The following is an 18,895-nucleotide window of genomic DNA, read 5'->3' on the forward strand; positions in this document are numbered from 1 at the left end:
AACTTTTCAACAGAAATAGCACTGCAAAAATATTAAGGACATACTTCTGTATTTTGGTAGTTATGCTGTCAACATTTAACAAGATTTCTTCAACTTGGACTTGAAAGCATAAATAGTACAAACACTTTTAACAGTATAACAGTACTAAACAATTCCAATAGATAACATTGGTGTCATTACCTTTTTGTGGCTAAAATCCAAATTGTATCGCTAGCAACGGCATTAGACTTGTGTTTTTTTGTCCCAACGTGGTCTTTTACATCGCTAATTCCTCCGTGTCCGTTCGAAAAATCTTGTCTGCACAAGGTGCAATTCGCGTAGTTTTCACCCTTTTTGGAACGGATATTTATTCCCGGATAGGCTTTTGAATATTCTTCAAGGAATGACTGCAGTTTTCTTTTCGGTTTAAGACTCGTTTGCGATTTTTCTCCGGCTGATTCCATGATCGTTCGCTCGTTTGGAAACAATGGCAACTGGTGCCTCGTGCTTGGCAGCGGTGCTATAAATAGCCTCGCGCATGGCATTCGGAATGGCTCGATAGGAAGTTACGGGAAGCAGTGTCGATTGTCATTGTTGTTACGCGATTTCGTGAATAAAACTTTTTTTTAAATATTTTTTTTTAATTAATGAAAAACAATATTTTTTATCACTGCAACCGTAACCCGGAATAGGTTGATGAAAACCGTACTAATTACGGAAAAACCGGAGTAGTTGGCAGGTATGCTATAGTTATCGTCACACTTTGCGGTACCCAGTGCAAAATAAGTAGACTTTAGGGGAAAAAAATAAATATTTATTGCAAAATATCGTTTTTCAACCCCACTCTGTGTTGGCGTGGACTTTCCAGCCGCCTGGTGGGGGCGGCAGCAGGGAGGGCGGCAGGTCAGGAATGGAGTAGAGCTGTGAAGGTACGTCGTCGTGTGTTTCCTCTTGCTCTTCTGTTCTGCTGCCATCTCTGCACAGATGGATGAGTGACACGTCACATAGTAATGAGACAAGCATGCCTGTCAGGTTCAAACACTGATGATGTCTATTAAACAAGACAAGAAGCAAGGAATTAAACAGAGACATACCGTATTTTCCGCACTATAAGGCGCACCTAAAAACCACAAATTTTCTCAAAAGCTGACAGTGCGCCTTATAACCCGGTGCGCTTTATATATGGATAAATATTAAGATTCATTTTCATAAAGTTTCGGTCTCGCAACTTCGGTAAACAGCCGCCATCTTTTTTCCCGGTAGAACAGGAAGCGCTTCTTCTTCTACGCAAGCAACCGCCAAGGTAAGCACCCGTCCCCATAGAACAGGAAGCGCTTCTTCTTCTACTGTAAGCAACCACCCGCCCGCGTAGAAGAAGAAAAAGCGTGCGGATATACCGTACGTTTCATTTCCTTTGTGTGTTTACATCTGTAAAGACCACAAAATGGCTCCTACCAAGTGACAGGGATCCGGTTCATGAAAAGACGCAATCTCTCCATCCGCACACGGATTACTATTTCACAGCAACTGATATTCCTGTGAACCGCACTGTGGATACAACGGGAGCACGTACGGTGAATATTCGCACCACAGGGAATGAGAAGTCATCCTTCACTGTGGTTCTAGTTTGCCATGCTAATGGCCAGAAACTTCCACCCATGGTGATATTCAAAAGGAAGACCTTGCCAAAAGAGACCTTTCCAGCCGGCGTCATCATAAAAGCTAACTCGAAGGGATGGATGAAGAAAAGATGAGCGAGTGGTTAAGGTAAGTTTAAGTTTACGCGAAGAGGCCGGGTGGCTTTTTTCAGCAGCTCCGTCCATGTTGATATACGACTCCGTGCGCGCCCACATCACGCTGGTTTTTAATATATTATTAAAGTTTGACTGACCTATCTGACTGTTTTTTTGACATTCCTTTAGCGCAGTTAGATGCGGCTTACAACACGGGGCGGCTTATAGGTGGACAAAGTTGTGAAATATGCCGTTCATTGAAGGCGCGGCTTATAACCCAGGGCGCCTTATGGTGCGGAAAATACGGTAACTAGATTTGGCTCAATTGAGGAGAGAAGCGTAGACACTGCACCCCTGACGAAAGATTGTACGCCTCCTCTTTTATTTGGACTTTCCCTGATTAAATGGCAACAGCTGTTTCTAAGGGACGGGGGTCGTAAACAGCCAACGCCTTTGGTTACAGAACAGACCAAAGAAAAGGTCGTAGAACAGTTCAAAGAAAAGGTCCCTGGATTGGAGTCAGGTCCTGCTTCCTCTTCGCTTTGTAGATCTCGGGTCAAGACAATATCTTTCTGTTGATTACAATACATGAAAGAAACAGAACACCTTCATGTCGCTTCCCATCCTACACAGTGGAGTTTTACAAGCCTTCTTTTTGGTACGTTCAAAGGCAGCTTTTGTCTTCTCGCCAGGAACTCACGGCAACACAAAATTTTGTGATAACTTAGATGCAATTATTCTGACAATGACGATGGAGTGTCGTGTTCCTACCCTTTGCTGGCCAGGCCACTTTGTCTCTTCTCCCTCCTGCTGAGCCATTCCTCTCCAGTGGGCTCGGGCCTCACCGGGTCCTCCAGGCCCTCCCTGCGCCGGCTTTCATCTATAAAATAAATTAGAAAAAAGAAGTATTCTCTCAACATGACTTATTTACACTCGTCTAGACAGCCGGCGCTTGTTTGTGTCTAAAATCAATTTATTTGACAAGCAGGCGTTGTCCTGAGGTCCCCTCATATTTTCCTACTAATATAACAAACCTCACCTGCCTCCTTTTATGATTAAAATACATCAACAATGTGCTTTGTCAACTTTATTGTGTTCCTGGTGCTTTTATGACAGCACAGAAGTCATACATCACTGCTGTGCCTGCGAGCACACTTGTTAGCGTCTCAGTAAACAACACTGCAATGTTATTGTTTAGAAGTGATCACATAAAGAGAAGTAAATATGGTTACATTTCAAAAAAATATCTTTAAATGTGATTTAAAACAGGGGTGTCCAAACTTTTTTCAGCGAGGGCCACATACAGAAAAGTTGAAGGCCGTACACTGCAAAAAGTCAGTGTTCAAAAACAATTTAAAAAAATAATTAAAAAATAGGGGTATTTTATTTGAACTAAGCAAAATTATCTGCCAATAGAACAAGAAAATTTGGCTTGTCAAGACTTTCCAAAACAAGTCAAATTAGCTAACCTCAATGAACCCAAAAATACCTTAAAATAAGTATATTCTCACTAATAAGTGTACTATATGAGTACGTATTTTCTATTGTATTACTGAAAATAAAACAGCAAAGTCCATTTGGCTGACATCTGTTTTAATTACGAGACACAATTGTGTCAAAGTCATGATTTTTTTTTTTCATGCTTGAAATAAGAAATTATTACTTTATAAAAAGTAGTTTTATACTTGTGAGTGTTGATGACACAGCTTTGCAACACTTGATATTCTAGTTTCAAGCATGTTTTACTCAATATAGGTCATCAAATCTCAGCTGTAATATCTTACTGAGATCATTTAGGACCAAAAACCCTTAAAACAAGTAAAACACTCTAACATAAAATCTGCTTAGTGAGAAGAATTATCTTATCAGACAGAAAATAAGCAAATATCACCCTTATTTCAGATATTTAATCTTACTTAGATTTCAGTTTTTGCAGTGTAGAGGCCACTTTGTGCTTTTTTTGTACCGTATTTTCCGCACTATAAGCCGCGCCTAAAAACCACAAATTTTCTCAAAAGCAGACAGTGCGGCTTATAACCCGGTGCGCCTTATATATGGATTAATATTAATATTCATTTTCATAAAGTTTAGGTCTCGCAACTACGGTAAACAGCCGCCATCTTTTTTCCCCGTAGAAGAGGAAGCGCTTCTTCTTCTATGGTAAGCAACCGCCAAGGTAAGCACCCGCCCCCATAGAAGAGGAAGCGCTTCTTCTTCTACTGTAAGCAACCACCCGCCCCGTAGAAGAAGCCCCCCCCGGATATTGCGTTTCATTTCATTTGTGTGTTTACATCTGTAAAGACCACAAAATGGCTCCTATTAAGAGACACGCGTACAACGCAGAATTCAAACTCAAGGCAATAAGTCACGCAGTAGAACACGGAAATAGAGCAGCAGCGAGAGAATTGAACATAAATGAATCAATGGTGCGTAGGTAGAGGAAGCAACAAGATGACCTGCGCCACTAAGACAGGGAGACAGCGCCGGACGACATACGCCAACATCTGCCAGTGGATTGTAAATGCCTGGCGGATATATCGGTCTCAACTGTGGTCCGAGCTTTCCGGAAGGCAGGATTCACGGAACTGCTGGACAACAACAGCGACATTGACTCTGATGACTTCGACGAGACGGAGCCGGCCATTTTGGATGCCGTATTCGCCCAACTTTTTAATTCAGACACTGAAGAAGAATTCAAGGGATTTATGGATGAGGAATAATTTCAGAAAGTGAGCTTTAAATCTTTATTTTGTGTGTTGTGTGACATTAACGTTCGAGCAACGTTGAGTTATTGATGTTACTATTGCTCTGCACTAATTTGAGTGTTACTATTTTTGTGATTGCACATTTGCACATTACATTTTGGGGGTGAACAGAGTTGTTAGAACGCTGGTTTGTAATATATTATTAAAGTTTGACTGACCTATCTGACTGTTTTTTTGACATTCCCTTTAGCGCAGCGTAGGCGCGGCTTTTAACCCGGGGCGGCTTATAGGTGGACAAAGTTTTGAAATATGCCATTCATTGAAGGTGCGGCTAATAACCCGGGGCGGCTTATAGTGCGGAAAATACGGTACATTAAAGATTAGAGATGTCCGATAATGGCTTTTTTGCCGATATCCGATATCCCGATATTGTCCAACTCTTAATTACTGATACCGATATATCATACTTGCCAACCTTGAGACCTCCGATTTCGGGAGGTGGGGGGTGGGGGGCGTGGTCGGGGGTGGGGGCGGGGCGTTGCTGGGGCCGGGGGCGTGGTTAAGAGGGGAGGAGTATATTTACAGCTAGAATTCACCAACTCGAGTATTTCATATATATATATATATATATATATATATATATGTATGAAATACTTGACTTTCAGTGAATTCTAGCTACATATATATTTATTTATTTTATTATATATATAAATAAAAGAAATACTTGAATTTCAGTGTTCATTTATTTACACGTATACACACACATAACACTCATATACTCATTGTTGTACTTGAAAGTACAATGCAATACAATTCCGGGGCAATGGCACCTATCAAATACACAGTTATGAAAACACAGTTGTTCTACCAACTTTACTGTGTGTTATGAGAGTAGAGTATGTGTGTGTGTGGCCCTTTAATAGGTAACAGCATGTGAGGTGAGTGACGTCAGTGAGTGTGTGGGCGAGAGAAGAGAGGGAGCGGTAGCGTAAATGCGGGGAAGGACTAGTTGGTTTTGTGTTGGATTGGCTGTGTGCAAGCAATCAATAAAGCAAGATTTGCAACTAATCGCTGGACTCATCATTCACCCTAAAGTCGTCCGCTGTGGAGACCCACTGCTGGGTAAAGTGAAGGGTGTTGCCCCGAGCATACATCAGCCCTGGAGAAGTGTCTCCCCTACGGTCTCGTTCTTCTGCTTCGTCTCCTTGTGTGCGCACACTGGACTCAGGTCCGCATGGAGCTGGAAAGGGCGTGGCCTCCAGCTCCAGCTGAATTCCGGGAGATTATCGGGAGAAAATTTCTTCCGGGAGGTTTTCGGGAGAGGCGCCGAATTTCGGGAGTCTCCCGGAAAATCCGTGAGGGTTGGCAAGTATGCGATATATACACAGTGGTGGAATTAACACATTATTATGCCTAATTTAGACAACCGGGTATGGTGAAGATAAGGTCCTTTTTTTTTAAATTAATAAAATAAAATAAGATAAATAAATTAAAAACATTTTCTTGAATAAAAAAGAAAGTAAAACAATATAAAAACAGTTACATAGAAACTAGTAATGAATGAAAATGAGTAAAATTAACTTTTACAGGTTAGTACTATTAGTGGAGGAACAGGAGGAACAGTGTGGTTTTCGTCCTGGTCGTGGAACTGTGGACCAGCTCTATACTCTCGGCAGGGTCCTTGAGGGTGCATGGGAGTTTGCCCAACCAGTCTACATGTGCTTTGTGGACTTGGAGAAGGCATTCGACCGTGTCCCTCGGGAAGTCCTGTGGGGAGTGCTCAGAGAGTATGGGGTAACGGACTGTCTTATTGTGGCTGTCCGCTCCCTGTATGCTCAGTGTCAGAGCTTGGTCCGCATTGCCGGCAGTAAGTCGGACACGTTTCCAGTGAGGGTTGGACTCCGCCAAGGCTGCCCTTTGTCACCGATTCTGTTCATAACCTTTATGGACAGAATTTCTAGGCGTAGTCAGGGCGTTGAGGGTATCTGGTTTGGTGGCTGCAGGATTAGGTTTCTGCTAATTGCAGATGATGTGGTCCTGATGGCTTCCTCTGGCCGGGATCTTCAGCTCTCACTGGATCGGTTCGCAGCCGAGTGTGAAGCGACTGGGATGGGAATCAGCACCTCCAAGTCCGAGTCCATGGTTCTCTCCCGGAAAAGGGTGGAGTGCCATCTCCGGGTTGTGGAGGAGATCTTGCCCCAAGTGGAGGAGTTCAAGTACCTCGGAGTCTTGTTCACGAGTGAGGGAAGAGTGGATCGTGAGATCGACAGGCGGATCGGTGCGGCGTCTTCAGTAATGCGGACGCTGTATCGATCCGTTGTGGTGAAGAAGGAGCTGAGCCGGAAGGCAAAGCTCTCGATTTACCGGTCGATCTACGTTCCCATCCTCACCTATGGTCATGAGCTTTGGGTCACGACCGAAAGGACAAGATCACGGGTACAAGCGGCCGAAATTAGTTTCCTCCGCCGGGTGGCGGGTCTCTCCCTTAAAGATAGGGTGAGAAGCTCTGTCATCCGGGGGGAGCTCAAAGTAAAGCCGCTGCTCCTCCACATCGAGAAGAGCCAGATGAGGTGGTTCGGGCAACTGGTCAGGATGCCACCCGAACGCCTCCCTAGGAAGGTGTTTCGGGCACGTCCGACCGGTAGGAGGCCACGGGGAAGACTCAGGACACGCTGGGAAGACTATCTCTCCCGGCTGACCTGGGAACGCCTCGGGATCCCCCGGGAGGAGCTGGACGAAGTGGCTGGGGAGAGGGAAGTCTGGGCTTCCCTGCTTAAGCTGCTGCCCCCGCGACCCGACCTCGGATAAGCGGAAGAAGATGGATGGATGGATGGACTATTAGTGGACCAGCAGCACGCACAATCATGTGTGCTTACGGACTGTATCCCTTGCAGACTGTATTGATATATATTGATATATAATGTAGGAACCAGAATATTAATAACAGAAAGAAACAACCCTTATGTGTGAATGAGTGTGAATGAGTGTAAATGGGGGAGGGATGTTTTTTGGGTTGGTGCACCAATTGTAAGTGTATCTTGTGTTTTTTATGTTGATTTAATTCAAATAATAATAATAATAAACAATACAAATAAAAATTTAAAATTAAAAAAATAAAGACGATACCGATAATTTCCGATATTACATTTTAAAGCATTTATCGGGCCGATATTATCGGACGTCTCTAGTTTTAAAGCGAACTAAATGTGATCTAAAAGTGGTACAAGTTCTTTCCAAAGTAGGACCCCCATCAGACATACAATACTAATACATAGCTCATTAAAAAGTGATATTTTTGTTATTTTCATTGCAAGTGAGCCAAATCACTTGGCATATAAGTAGTGTAACGCCCTAACATTTAGCTAAATTAATAAAAAGATAGTCTCATCAAAATGACTGCTGTCATCTAATATAATAACACATTAAACTTGTTATGATGTCAGATTTGGGACAGGTGTGATGCCACCATCACATGTGATAAAAAAACACAACTCAATGTGGTTTAATCTATTATCCTTCTTTACTAATATTAGTATCATTTTTACACTCGGGCTTTAACACACTCAACATCTTTCCGTATCTTGCAAGAAATGTCTACATATGATCATCAAACATCCGTAGTAAAAGAACAGCTGTTTCGGTTTTAAGCCCCATATTTGGGAGAAATTGGGCTGGCTCCATTTTTCCTTTGGTTTTGTAATCAAAAACATGTTTATTTTGTCTGTAAAAGATGTCACGAACCAATAAACAATGAGCTGCGGGCTGCAAATGGCCCCTTGGCAACACTTTGGACATCCTTGATTTAAGCGCTAAATAATATGAAAAGTTACTTATACCCCCAGTGGCATTAACATTAAAAAAAATGTAAACATTCTTTTTTTTTTTTTTTACAAAATCTAACACTTTACATGCAATATACAATTATTTGTCCACATACAGAATATAATGGAAATGTAATTATCAGTTCCAGGGTCAAACAAAGACCATTATTTACTTTTATCTCCTATAAAACCAATACTTAAAAGTATTTTTTTGTCCACACAAGTGCAAGAATAAGCTAAACGCTGTAATAGTATGTAACATATCTTCCACAAAAATACTTTTTATTTGAAATTGTGCAGGTAACATTCTAGAAACGGAGTCTGACGCTCTTTTTAACTTTTATTGCTGACCTCATCACGTCAATAGCAGCCCTCTTAATAATACTATTAGCATGCAGCCTAAGCTTAGCTCGTCGCCACCACGCTTCTTCATTATGCACTAATGACGGTTACGGCGAGTGGGGTTGCATTCAGGAACACGCGGAATTTTGAGCATCAAACGTTGCAATTCAATTCGTGTTTTCACTTTTTACATGTTCTGTATTGCTGCAATAATTATGACAACTTTGTAGATTTTAGAAAATTGTATTCCTTTTTTTTTTTTAAACGTATTACTTTAATCATTTAATTTATGAAATTGAAGTATTTAAATCACTGGTCTTTTTAACCTAATTGTCACACAGTTTTTTCACTTTTTACATGGTCTGTATTGCTGCAAAAATTATGACAACGTTGTAGATTTTAGAAAATGTTATTTATTTATTTTTTAAACTTATTACTTTAATCATTTAATTTAAGTAATTGAAGTATTTAAATCACTGGTCTTTTTAACCTAATTGTCACACAGTTGTTTCACTTTTTACATGGTCTGTATTGCTGCAAAAATTATGACAACGTTGTAGATTTTAGAAAATGTTATTTATTTATTTTTTAAACGTATTACTTTAATCATTTAATTTAAGTAATTGAAGTATTTAAATTACTGGTCTTTTTAACCTAAATGTCACAAAGTTTTTTCACGTTTTTACATGTTCTGTATTGCTGCAATAATTATGACAATGTTGTAGATTTTAGAAAATGTTCTTTCTTTTTTTTTTTTTAAACGTATTACTTTAATCATTTAATTTATGTAATTGAAGTATTTAAATCACTGGTGTTTTTAACCTAAATGTCACAAAGTTTTTTCACTTTTTACATGGTCTGTATTGCTGCAATAATTATGACAACGTTGTAGATTTTAGAAAATGTTATGTCTTTTTTTTTTTTTTACTTATTAATTTAACCATTTAATTTATGTTATCGAAGTATTTAAATCACTGGTCTTTTTAACCTAAATGTCACAAAGTTTTGTCACTTTTTACATGTTCTGTATTGCAGCAATAATTATGACAATGTTGTAGATTTTAGAAAATGTTATGTCTTTTTTTTTTTACTTATTAATTTAACCATTTAATTTATGTTATTGAAGTATTTAAATTACTGGTCTTTTTAACCTAAATGTCACAAAGTTTTTTCACTTTTTACATGGTCTGTATTGCTGCAATAACTATGACAACGTTGTAGATTTTAGAAAATGTTTTTTTGTTTTTTTTTTAAATGTATTACTTTAATCATTTAATTTATGTAATTGAAGTATTTAAATTACTGGTCTTTTTAACCTAATTGTCACAACGTTTTTTCACTTTTTACATGGTCTGTATTGCTGCAAAAATTATGACAACGTTGTAGATTTTAGAACATTTTATTTCTTTTTTTTTTTTTTTTAAACGTATTACTATAATCATTTAATTTATGTAATTGAAGTATTTAAATCACTGGTCTTTTTAACCTAATTGTCACAAAGTTTTTTCACTTTTTACATGGTCTGTATTGCTGCAAAAATTATGACAACGTTGTAGATTTTAGAACATTTTATTTCTTTTTTTTTTTTTTTTAAACGTATTACTATAATCATTTAATTTATGTAATTGAAGTATTTAAATCACTGGTCTTTTTAACCTAATTGTCACAACGTTTTTTCACTTTTTACATGTTCTGTATTGCTGCAATAATTATATCAACGTTGTAGATTTTAGAAAATGTTATTTCTTTTTTTAAACGTATCACTTTAATCATTTAATTTATGTAATTGAAGTATTTAAATTACTGGTCTTTTTAACCTAAATGTCACAAAGTTTTTTCACTTTTTACATGGTCTGTATTGCTGCAATAATTATGACAACGTTGTAGATTTTAAAAAATGGTATTTCTTTTTTTTTTTTAAACGTATTACTTTAATCATTTAATTTATGTAATTGAAGTATTTAAATTACTCGTCTTTTTAACCTAAATGTCACAAAGTTCCATAAGAGTAAAAAGGTATTGATTTGCTTTTTTATACAATATATTTTTATTTTAACATAACTGGTTTGAGTGTGAATGTTGTCTATCTATCTGTGTTGGCCCTGCGTTGAGGTGGCGACTTGTCCAGGGTGTACCCCGCCTTCCGCTCAAATGCAGTTGAGATAGGCGGTAGAAAATGGATAAATGGATGGATGGATGGATGGTTATTAGTACAAATTAAATACAAGAATTTAATAAATGTATAATTTTATAATTGCAGTGAAACAAAGAATTGGTACAATTAAATGAGCTCTGCTTCTTTGTACTTCTTTTCGGATATGTTGACTTGTGAACATGTCATTTAGTCACTACTATGTAAATGTTTTATAAATGTTGGAAATAAACGAATAACCCAAGTATGACTAGTGCAAGCTGCTAACGGCGTATTTTCCCTCATATTTTATCCGTTTATGCATTGAAATCTGGAAGTCCAACTAAAAATGTTGCTGCTCTTCTTGTTTTAATTCTCTTTGCAACTAACTCTGCCAGGTTTTAAGTTGCCTTAGCCAGTTTAAGTTGTTTCTTTGCAACCAAATGTGGAGCTTGTAGATTTCATTACATAGAAGGCATCTTACAAGCAACCTTGTTGACCAATGCAACTTCAATTTGAGAGTGAGACAAGTTTGCATTAAAAAATAAGTAAACAGCGCCCTCGTGTGTTCTCAACCTACCTTGCACTTTTTGTTGTAAATTCATAAGCTCCACCTCGGTCATGTGTGAAAACCTGCAGGATGGCCCAAAGTCACACACCCCTAATACACAAAACACAAGAGTTAAATACAAATATGCTGTTAGTTTCTATTAGTTGCATGTATGACGGTCGCTACCTCTTTGGAGAAACTTCCTGCAGGGTTTCTTTGCTTGTTCATCTTTTAAAATATCTGAAAAACCTACAAAAAGGAAAGAAAAATAAATATAAGTCCATGCATGATACAAATATGGTAGTTCTGCCTCACCTCTAAAATGATCAAACCATGCTTTTTTAGATCTCTGGTGCTGAACACCAAAGAGATGTTTCTTCCGGTTGTGCATGTTGTCCTGGAAGGAGCGGTCGCAGTAGTCGCAGTAGTATCTTTTACCCATGGCTCAGCTTGCAGGATGGACCTCCAATTTTAAATAACAACAATGCGTTGGTCACTGTAAGAAATATTAGTGGAAGTCATTGGAACGTCAAAGTCACACATGCAAATATACATTGGAATATTAACAAGAAATGAAGGAAAAATGTTAAATACTATTGATGGGTCCGGCAACACCGATGCATCGGCGCATGCGTCGAGCCCATAGAGCAAAACCCTGTGTCGGTGCGCGTACCGCTTTTAGAAAGTCACGTGACCGATCTCGAGATGTTTTGGTCACGTGACCGATACGCGAACTGTGTCGCTCTGACGCCTCCTCTGTGCCCTGTGAGCGTGTCTTTTCTACAGCCGGAGAAATAATAACTAAGAAGAGAAATTGTCTAAAATGTAATACGTCGGAAAAACTTTTTTATTTATTTATTTTTTATAAAAATGTGTAAAAAAATTAAATTAAAAAAAATTCCCAGTCCACAATCATCCACAACACGTTCTTTTAGATTTCCATGTTATGATACATGTTCACATTACCGTATTTTCCGCACTATAAGGCGCACCTAAAAACCACAAATTTTCTCAAAAGCTGACAGTGCGCCTTATAACCCGGTGCGCTTTATATATGGATAAATATTAAGATTCATTTTCATAAAGTTTCGGTCTCGTAACTACGGTAAACAGCCGCCATCTTTTTTCCCGGTAGAACAGGAAGCGCTTCTTCTTCTACGCAAGCAACCGCCAAGGTAAGCACCCGCCCCCATAGAACAGGAAGCGCTTCTTCTTCTACTGTAAGCAACCACCCGCCCGCGTAGAAGAAGAAAAAGCGCGCGGATATTACCGTACATTTCCTTTGTGTGTTTACATCTGTAAAGACCACAAAATGGCTCCTACTAAACGACAGGGATCCGGTTCATGAAAAGACGCAATCTCTCCATCCGCACACGGATTACTATTTCACAGCAACTGATATTCCTGTGAACCGCACTGTGGATACAACGGGAGCACGTACGGTGAATATTCGCACCACAGGGAATGAGAAGTCATCCTTCACTGTGGTTCTAGCTTGCCATGCTAATGGCCAGAAACTTCCACCCATGGTGATATTCAAAAGGAAGACCTTGCCAAAAGAGACCTTTCCAGCCGGCGTCATCATAAAAGCTAACTCGAAGGGATGGATGAAGAAAAGATGAGCGAGTGGTTAAGGTAAGTTTAAGTTTACGCGAAGAGGCCGGGTGGCTTTTTTCACACAGCTTCATCCATGTTGATATACGATTCCATGCGCGCCCACATCACGCTGGTTTTAATATATTATTAAAGTTTGACTGACCTATCTGACTGTTTTTTTGACATTCCTTTAGCGCAGTTAGATGCGGCTTACAACACGGGGCGGCTTATAGGTGGACAAAGTTTTGAAATATGCCGTTCATTGAAGGCGCGGCTTATAACCCAGGGCGCCTTATGGTGCAGAAAATACGGTATTTATTGACTGTATCTAAAAAAGATAAAATATATTTTTATTTAAATGTAGATATGAAATAACCCTAAATGAAATACAATGACTTGGTTTATATTATTGTATATACTAGGGCAGGGGTCACCAACACGGTGCCCGCGGTCACCAGGTAGCCCGTAAGGACCAGATCAGGCCCGCTGGCCTGTTCTAAAAATAGCTCAAAGAGCAGCACTTACCAGTGAGCTGCCTCTATTTTTTAAATTTTATTTATTTACTAGCAAGCTGGTCTCGCTTTGCTCGACATTTTTAATTCTAAAAGAGACAAAACTCAAATAGAATTTGAAAATCCAAGAAAATATTTTAAAGACTTGGTCTTCACTTGGAATAAGCGGTAGAAAATGGATGGATGGATGGGTCTTCACTTGTTTAAATAAATTCATTTATTTTTTACTTTGCTTCTTATTACTTTTAGAAATACAATTTTAGAGAAAAAATACAACCTTAAAAATGATTTTAGGATTTTTAAACAAATATACCTTTTTACCTTTTAAATTTCTTCCTCTTCTTTCCTGACAATTTAAATCAATGTAAGTAAATTTATTTATTTTTTATTGTAAAGAATAATAAATATTTTAGCTTCTGTTTTTTCGACGAAGAATATTTGTGAAATATTTCTTCAAACTTACTATGATTAAAATTCAAAAAAATTATTCAGGCAAATCTAGAAAATCTGTAGAATCGAATTTAAATCTTATTTCAAAGTATTTTGAATTTCTTTTAAAATTTTTGTTCTGGAAAATCTAGAAGAAATACTGATTTGTCTTTGTTAGAAATATAGCTTGGTCCAATTTGTTAAATATTCTAACAAAGTGCAGATTGGATTTTAACCATTTTAACCAATTTAAAACATGTCATCAAAATTCTAAAATGTATCTTAATCAGGAAAAATTACTAATGATGGACCATAAATTCTTTTTTAAATTTTTTCAAAAAGACTCAAATAAGCTAGTTTTTCCTCTTCTTTTTGTCGGTTTGAATTTTGAATTTTAAAGAGTCGAAATTGAAGATAAACTATGTTTCAAAATTTTATTTTAAATTTTTTCGTGTTTTCTCCTCTTTTAAACCGTTCAATTAAGTGTTTTTTTTCATCATTTATTCTCTACAAAAAACCTTCCGTAAAAGGGGGGAAAAAATGTACGACGGAATGACAGACAGAAATACCCATTTTTTTATATATACATTTATTTATTTAGCTATTCTTGTTTAAATCACACTTACGTGTAACTTACAAATGACAATATATTTATTTATTTAAGTGTGTATCAAACTGGTAGCCCTTCGCATTAATCAGTACCCAATAAGTAGTTTTTTGTTTCAAAAAGGTTGGTGACCCCTGTACTAGGGCATAAAATCAGTGTCAGTTGAGTCGGTCCATAGGTTGCCTGTAGGGATTTTTAATGTCCAGCAGATGTCAGTATTTAGTGACACAGTATCGACACAGTATCAATACAGTTTTGCAATGTGTCGAAACGCTTCATGACGCCTCATCAACCCATCACTATTAAATACTGTTAATTAAAGTGTATATCAGTAAGTAGGTATTATTACACAATGTACATCTGCAGATGGTGTTCTACATGAAGTCTTGCGAGATCACGAGCCTGGTAGTTAAAGGGGCCTCTCACAACAACATACAACACACTTGTATCTATAAACTACACTATATTGCCAAAAGTATTTGGCCACCCATCCAAATGATGAGAATCAGGTGTCCTAATCACTAAAATCAAGCACTTAGGCATGGAGACTGTTTCTACAAACATTTGTGATAGAATGGGCCGCTCTCTTTTGGGACGGCGTGGCGCAGTGGAAGAATGGCCGTGCGCGACCCGAGGGTCCCTGGTTCAATCCCCACCTAGTACCAACCTCGTCATGTCCGTTGTGTCCTGAGCAAGACACTTCACCCTTGCTCCTGATGGGTGCTGGTTAGCGCCTTGCATGGCAGCTCCCTCCATCAGTGTGTGAATGTGTGTGTGAATGGGTAAATGTGGAAGTAGTGTCAAAGCGCTTTGAGTACCTTGAAGGTAGAAAAGCGCTATACAAGTACAACCCATTTATCATTTATTTATTTACCTGGGACACCCAACATACTCGCTCCCTAAATTAATGCAATCATTTGAACTGTATGGTCAACTATCAGGATATAAAATCAATATAGGTAAAACCCAGCTACTCTCATATAATTATAACCCACCAGGGGAAATCAGAAGTAGTTACCCTCTGATATGGCAAACAGTATCTTTTAAATACCTGGGCATTAATTTGTCAAAAGATCTAACAAAATGATCAGAATACAATTATCTACCCAAACATAATAAAATAAAAGATGACATAGCAAGATGGAACTTAATTCATTTTTTTAGCCTTAGGTCTAGAATTGATTCCATTAAAATGAATGTACTGCCAAGACTGCTGTACCTATTTCAAACCCTGCCAATAGAGATTAACCAAAACCAATTCAATGAATGGGACAAAATGCTAAGTAAAAGGGTAAGAGTTCGTCTCAAAACTTTAAAATTGGTCAAACAAAAGGGAGGATGGGGTTTACCTTGCCTCCGATATTACTATTTTGCAGCCCAGATGAGAGCAGTGATATGCTGGTGCAACCCGTCATACATTGCTCAATGGAAAATTATTGAAGAAGAAATGCCCTCCATCCCCATACAAGCAATCCTGGCGGATAGCAATTTACAAACCCACATTAATAACATTGATAACCCATTGGTGAAATTGACCCTTAAAGTGTGGAAAATTATTATAAAGGAATACAAACTCGAGAGTGATATTGCAGTTCTTAAATGGTGTGCCTATGATACAGAGTTTACACCTAATAAATTAGACTCAAGATTTAAGGACTGGATATCTAAGGCTTTATGTAGTTAATGAAAGATTTAAAAAAAATGCTTAGTTTTGAAACTATTAAAAGGACATATATATTAGAAAACTAAGACTTCTATCGATATTTGCAGTTGTGGCATTTTGTTAATATGAAGATGAAAAGTGTCACAAAGACGAGTATATGTTTGATTGAACTGTTTACAAAAGCCTACAATTCAGAAATTATTGATAGAACTGTTTCATGCTTGTATAAGAGTCTGTTGAATATGAAATCATATTCAACTTCATATATTAAAACAAAATGGGAGAAGGAAGGAGGGATAACTATATCTGAGGAAGAATGGACAATAATATGGAAATATCAATGGACTTGTACCAGCTCACCCAAGTGGAGGGAGTTTGGCTGGAAAAGTTTGATCAGATTTTTTATTACACCTTCTCAAAAGTCTCACTATGATAACAACTCCCCTGCCTGCTGGAGAAATTGTGGGAATTCAAATGCAAACCACTACCATGTTCTCTGGGACTGCTCTACCATAAAGGACTATTGGAAAGAGATACACCAAGCTCTACAGGATATTTTCAAACGTGAAATACAAAACTTTGTTTTTTGGACATGTACCTCAGGACTGGCTGAAGAAAGATAAACTCTTAATGAATATCCTACTGGTGGCTTGTAAAAAGACCATTACTAAGAAATGGATATCCCAGGAGAGCTCAACTTTGAAACAATGGATGGAAACAACAATGGACATATATAAAATGGAGAAGATAACCGCCTTTATTAATTATAAATTGGAGAAATTTATTTCATACTGGGAAAATTGGATCAACTATGTCACGCCCCATAAACCTGACTTTAATTTTTCGAATTAGTGATTGTATTGCAAAAAAAAAAAAGGGATTACTCCCTATATGTGTATGTGTATGTATGTATATATACGTATGTATGTATATATTTATATATATATGTATGTGTGGGTATATATATATATATATATATATACAGTATATATGTATCTGTTTATATTTTATTTTATTTCTGATTACTATTATTATGAATGTATTATTATTTCTTTTTTTTATTTAATTGATGTATTTTTAGATATTACTTTGTTTTTTTTTTGTTGTTTCTTTCTTTTTTGGGTGGGTGGGTGGTATGGGTGGGATATAAACAAAAATATTTTGACATTTAGGGCAGACAATAGATACATGATTTATGTGAATATGATGTAATGGATAGGAATGTCTGATGCTGGATGTCAATAAAAATAAAATGAAAAAAAGAATGGGCCGCTCTCGGTGATTTCCAGCGTGGAACTGTCATAGGATGCCACCTGTGCAACAAATCCAGTCGTGAAATTTCCTCGCTCCTAAATATTCCAAAGTCAACTGTCGGCTTTATTATAAGAAAAGGGAAGAATTTGGGAACAACAGCAACTCAGCCACGTAAACTGACAGAGAGGGGTCAGCGGATGCTGTAGCGCATAGTGCAAAGAGGTCGCCGACTTTCTGCACAGTCAGTTGCTACAGAGCTCCAAACTTCATGTGACCTTCCAATTAGCCCACGTACAGTACGCAGAGAGCTTCATGGAATGGCTTTCCATGGCCGAGCAGCTGCATCTAAGCCATACATCACTAAGTCCAATGCGAAGCGTGGGATGCAGTGGCGTAAAGCACGTCACCACTGGACTCTAGAGCAGTGGAGGCGCCTTCTCTGGAGTGATGAATCACACTTTTCCATCTGGCAATCTGATGGACCAGTCTGGGTTTGGAGGTTACCAGGATTTAATTTACATTTTGGACCGCATTGTGCCGAGTTGTTTTTCAGGAGTTGGGCTTGGCCCCTTAGTTCCACTTAAAGGAACTTTGAATGTTCCACGATACCAAAACATTTTGGACAATTCCATGCTCCCAACCTTGTGGGAACAGTTTGCAGCGGGCCCCCTTCCTCTTCCAACATGATGGTGCACCAGTGCACAAAGCAAGGTCTATAAACACATGGATGACAAGAGTCTGGTGTGGATGAACTTGACTGGCCCGCACAGAGTCCTGACCTGAACCCAATAGAACACCTTTGGGATGAATTAGAACGGAGACTGAGAGCCAGGCCTTCTCGACCAACATCATTGTGTGACCTCACCAAAGCGCTTTTGAAAGAATGGTCGAAAATTCCTATAAACACACTCCGCAACCTTGTGGACAGCCTTCCCAGAAGAGTTGAAGCTGTAATAGCTGCAAAAGGTCATATTGAACCCTATGGGTTAGGAATGGGATGGCACTTCAAGTTCATATGTGAGTCAAGGCAGGTGGCCAAATACTTTTGGCAATATAGTGTATATTTATAGTATATAGTATTATAATATATACACTATATTATAAGGTTTAATTCTAGCTACACGATAAACCATAGAAGACTGCATTGTATACATGAATATAATCGTAAATTACATTGCTGCTTTCATTTAGCACACACCGTCAAAAAACGACGTTTTACTGTGTTTACTGACATTAAGACTACATATACGACGAAACAAATACAATAAAATGTTGCTTACCTCAGAAAAGCCGCTTTAAATAAAAAAAAAACATGTTTTTTTAAAGAGGAACAACAACGATTACAAACAACGGAAGCCGTGTAGAGTCAGATATTAACGGAAGTGGAAGCGAGTCCCTGCACATGCGCACTGACTGGCTACATTGGCGTGTTTTTTTTTCCTTTTTACTACCGTTCAACATTATTTAAATGTCCCAAATGACAGAAAACGTGCGCATAAATGTTGCAAGCTACATGAAATACAATTCAAATATTTTATTAAAAAAGGGAATATGGGCGTGCGCGGATATGCAA

At 38.1% G+C, this 18,895-nt stretch overlaps 1 protein-coding gene across 1 annotated transcript; it reads right to left on the bottom strand.

Annotated features, from left to right (window-relative positions):
• Positions 1-779: 779 nt before the first annotated feature.
• zmat5 (zinc finger, matrin-type 5) lies at positions 780-18,734 on the bottom strand. The gene is made up of 6 exons (XM_061926898.1): positions 18,603-18,734; positions 11,577-11,757; positions 11,448-11,510; positions 11,292-11,372; positions 2,484-2,592; positions 780-955 (listed from the first exon to the last, which is right to left on the bottom strand). The coding sequence occupies exons 2-6, from the start codon at positions 11,701-11,703 to the stop codon at positions 814-816; spliced, it is 522 nt and encodes a 173-aa protein (XP_061782882.1). The 5' UTR covers positions 11,704-11,757; positions 18,603-18,734; the 3' UTR covers positions 780-813.
• Between the last annotated feature and the right edge of the window lie 161 nt (positions 18,735-18,895).

The sequence above is a fragment of the Nerophis lumbriciformis genome, linkage group LG32 (assembly GCF_033978685.3).
Source record: "Nerophis lumbriciformis linkage group LG32, RoL_Nlum_v2.1, whole genome shotgun sequence".
NCBI classification, from domain to species: domain Eukaryota; kingdom Metazoa; phylum Chordata; class Actinopteri; order Syngnathiformes; family Syngnathidae; genus Nerophis; species Nerophis lumbriciformis.

Excerpts from the sequence above, each read along its gene's own strand:
- zmat5 (XM_061926898.1), bottom strand. The coding sequence starts at position 11,703 with ATGGGTAAAAGATACTACTGCGACTACTGCGACCGCTCCTTCCAGGAC. Across the intron at positions 2,593-11,291 it reads TTTACAACAAAAAGTGCAAG|ATGAAAGCCGGCGCAGGGAG; the intron begins GTAGGTTGAGAA and ends TTTATTTTATAG. Across the intron at positions 956-2,483 it reads AGTGGCCTGGCCAGCAAAGG|AGATGGCAGCAGAACAGAAG; the intron begins GTAGGAACACGA and ends CCATCTGTGCAG.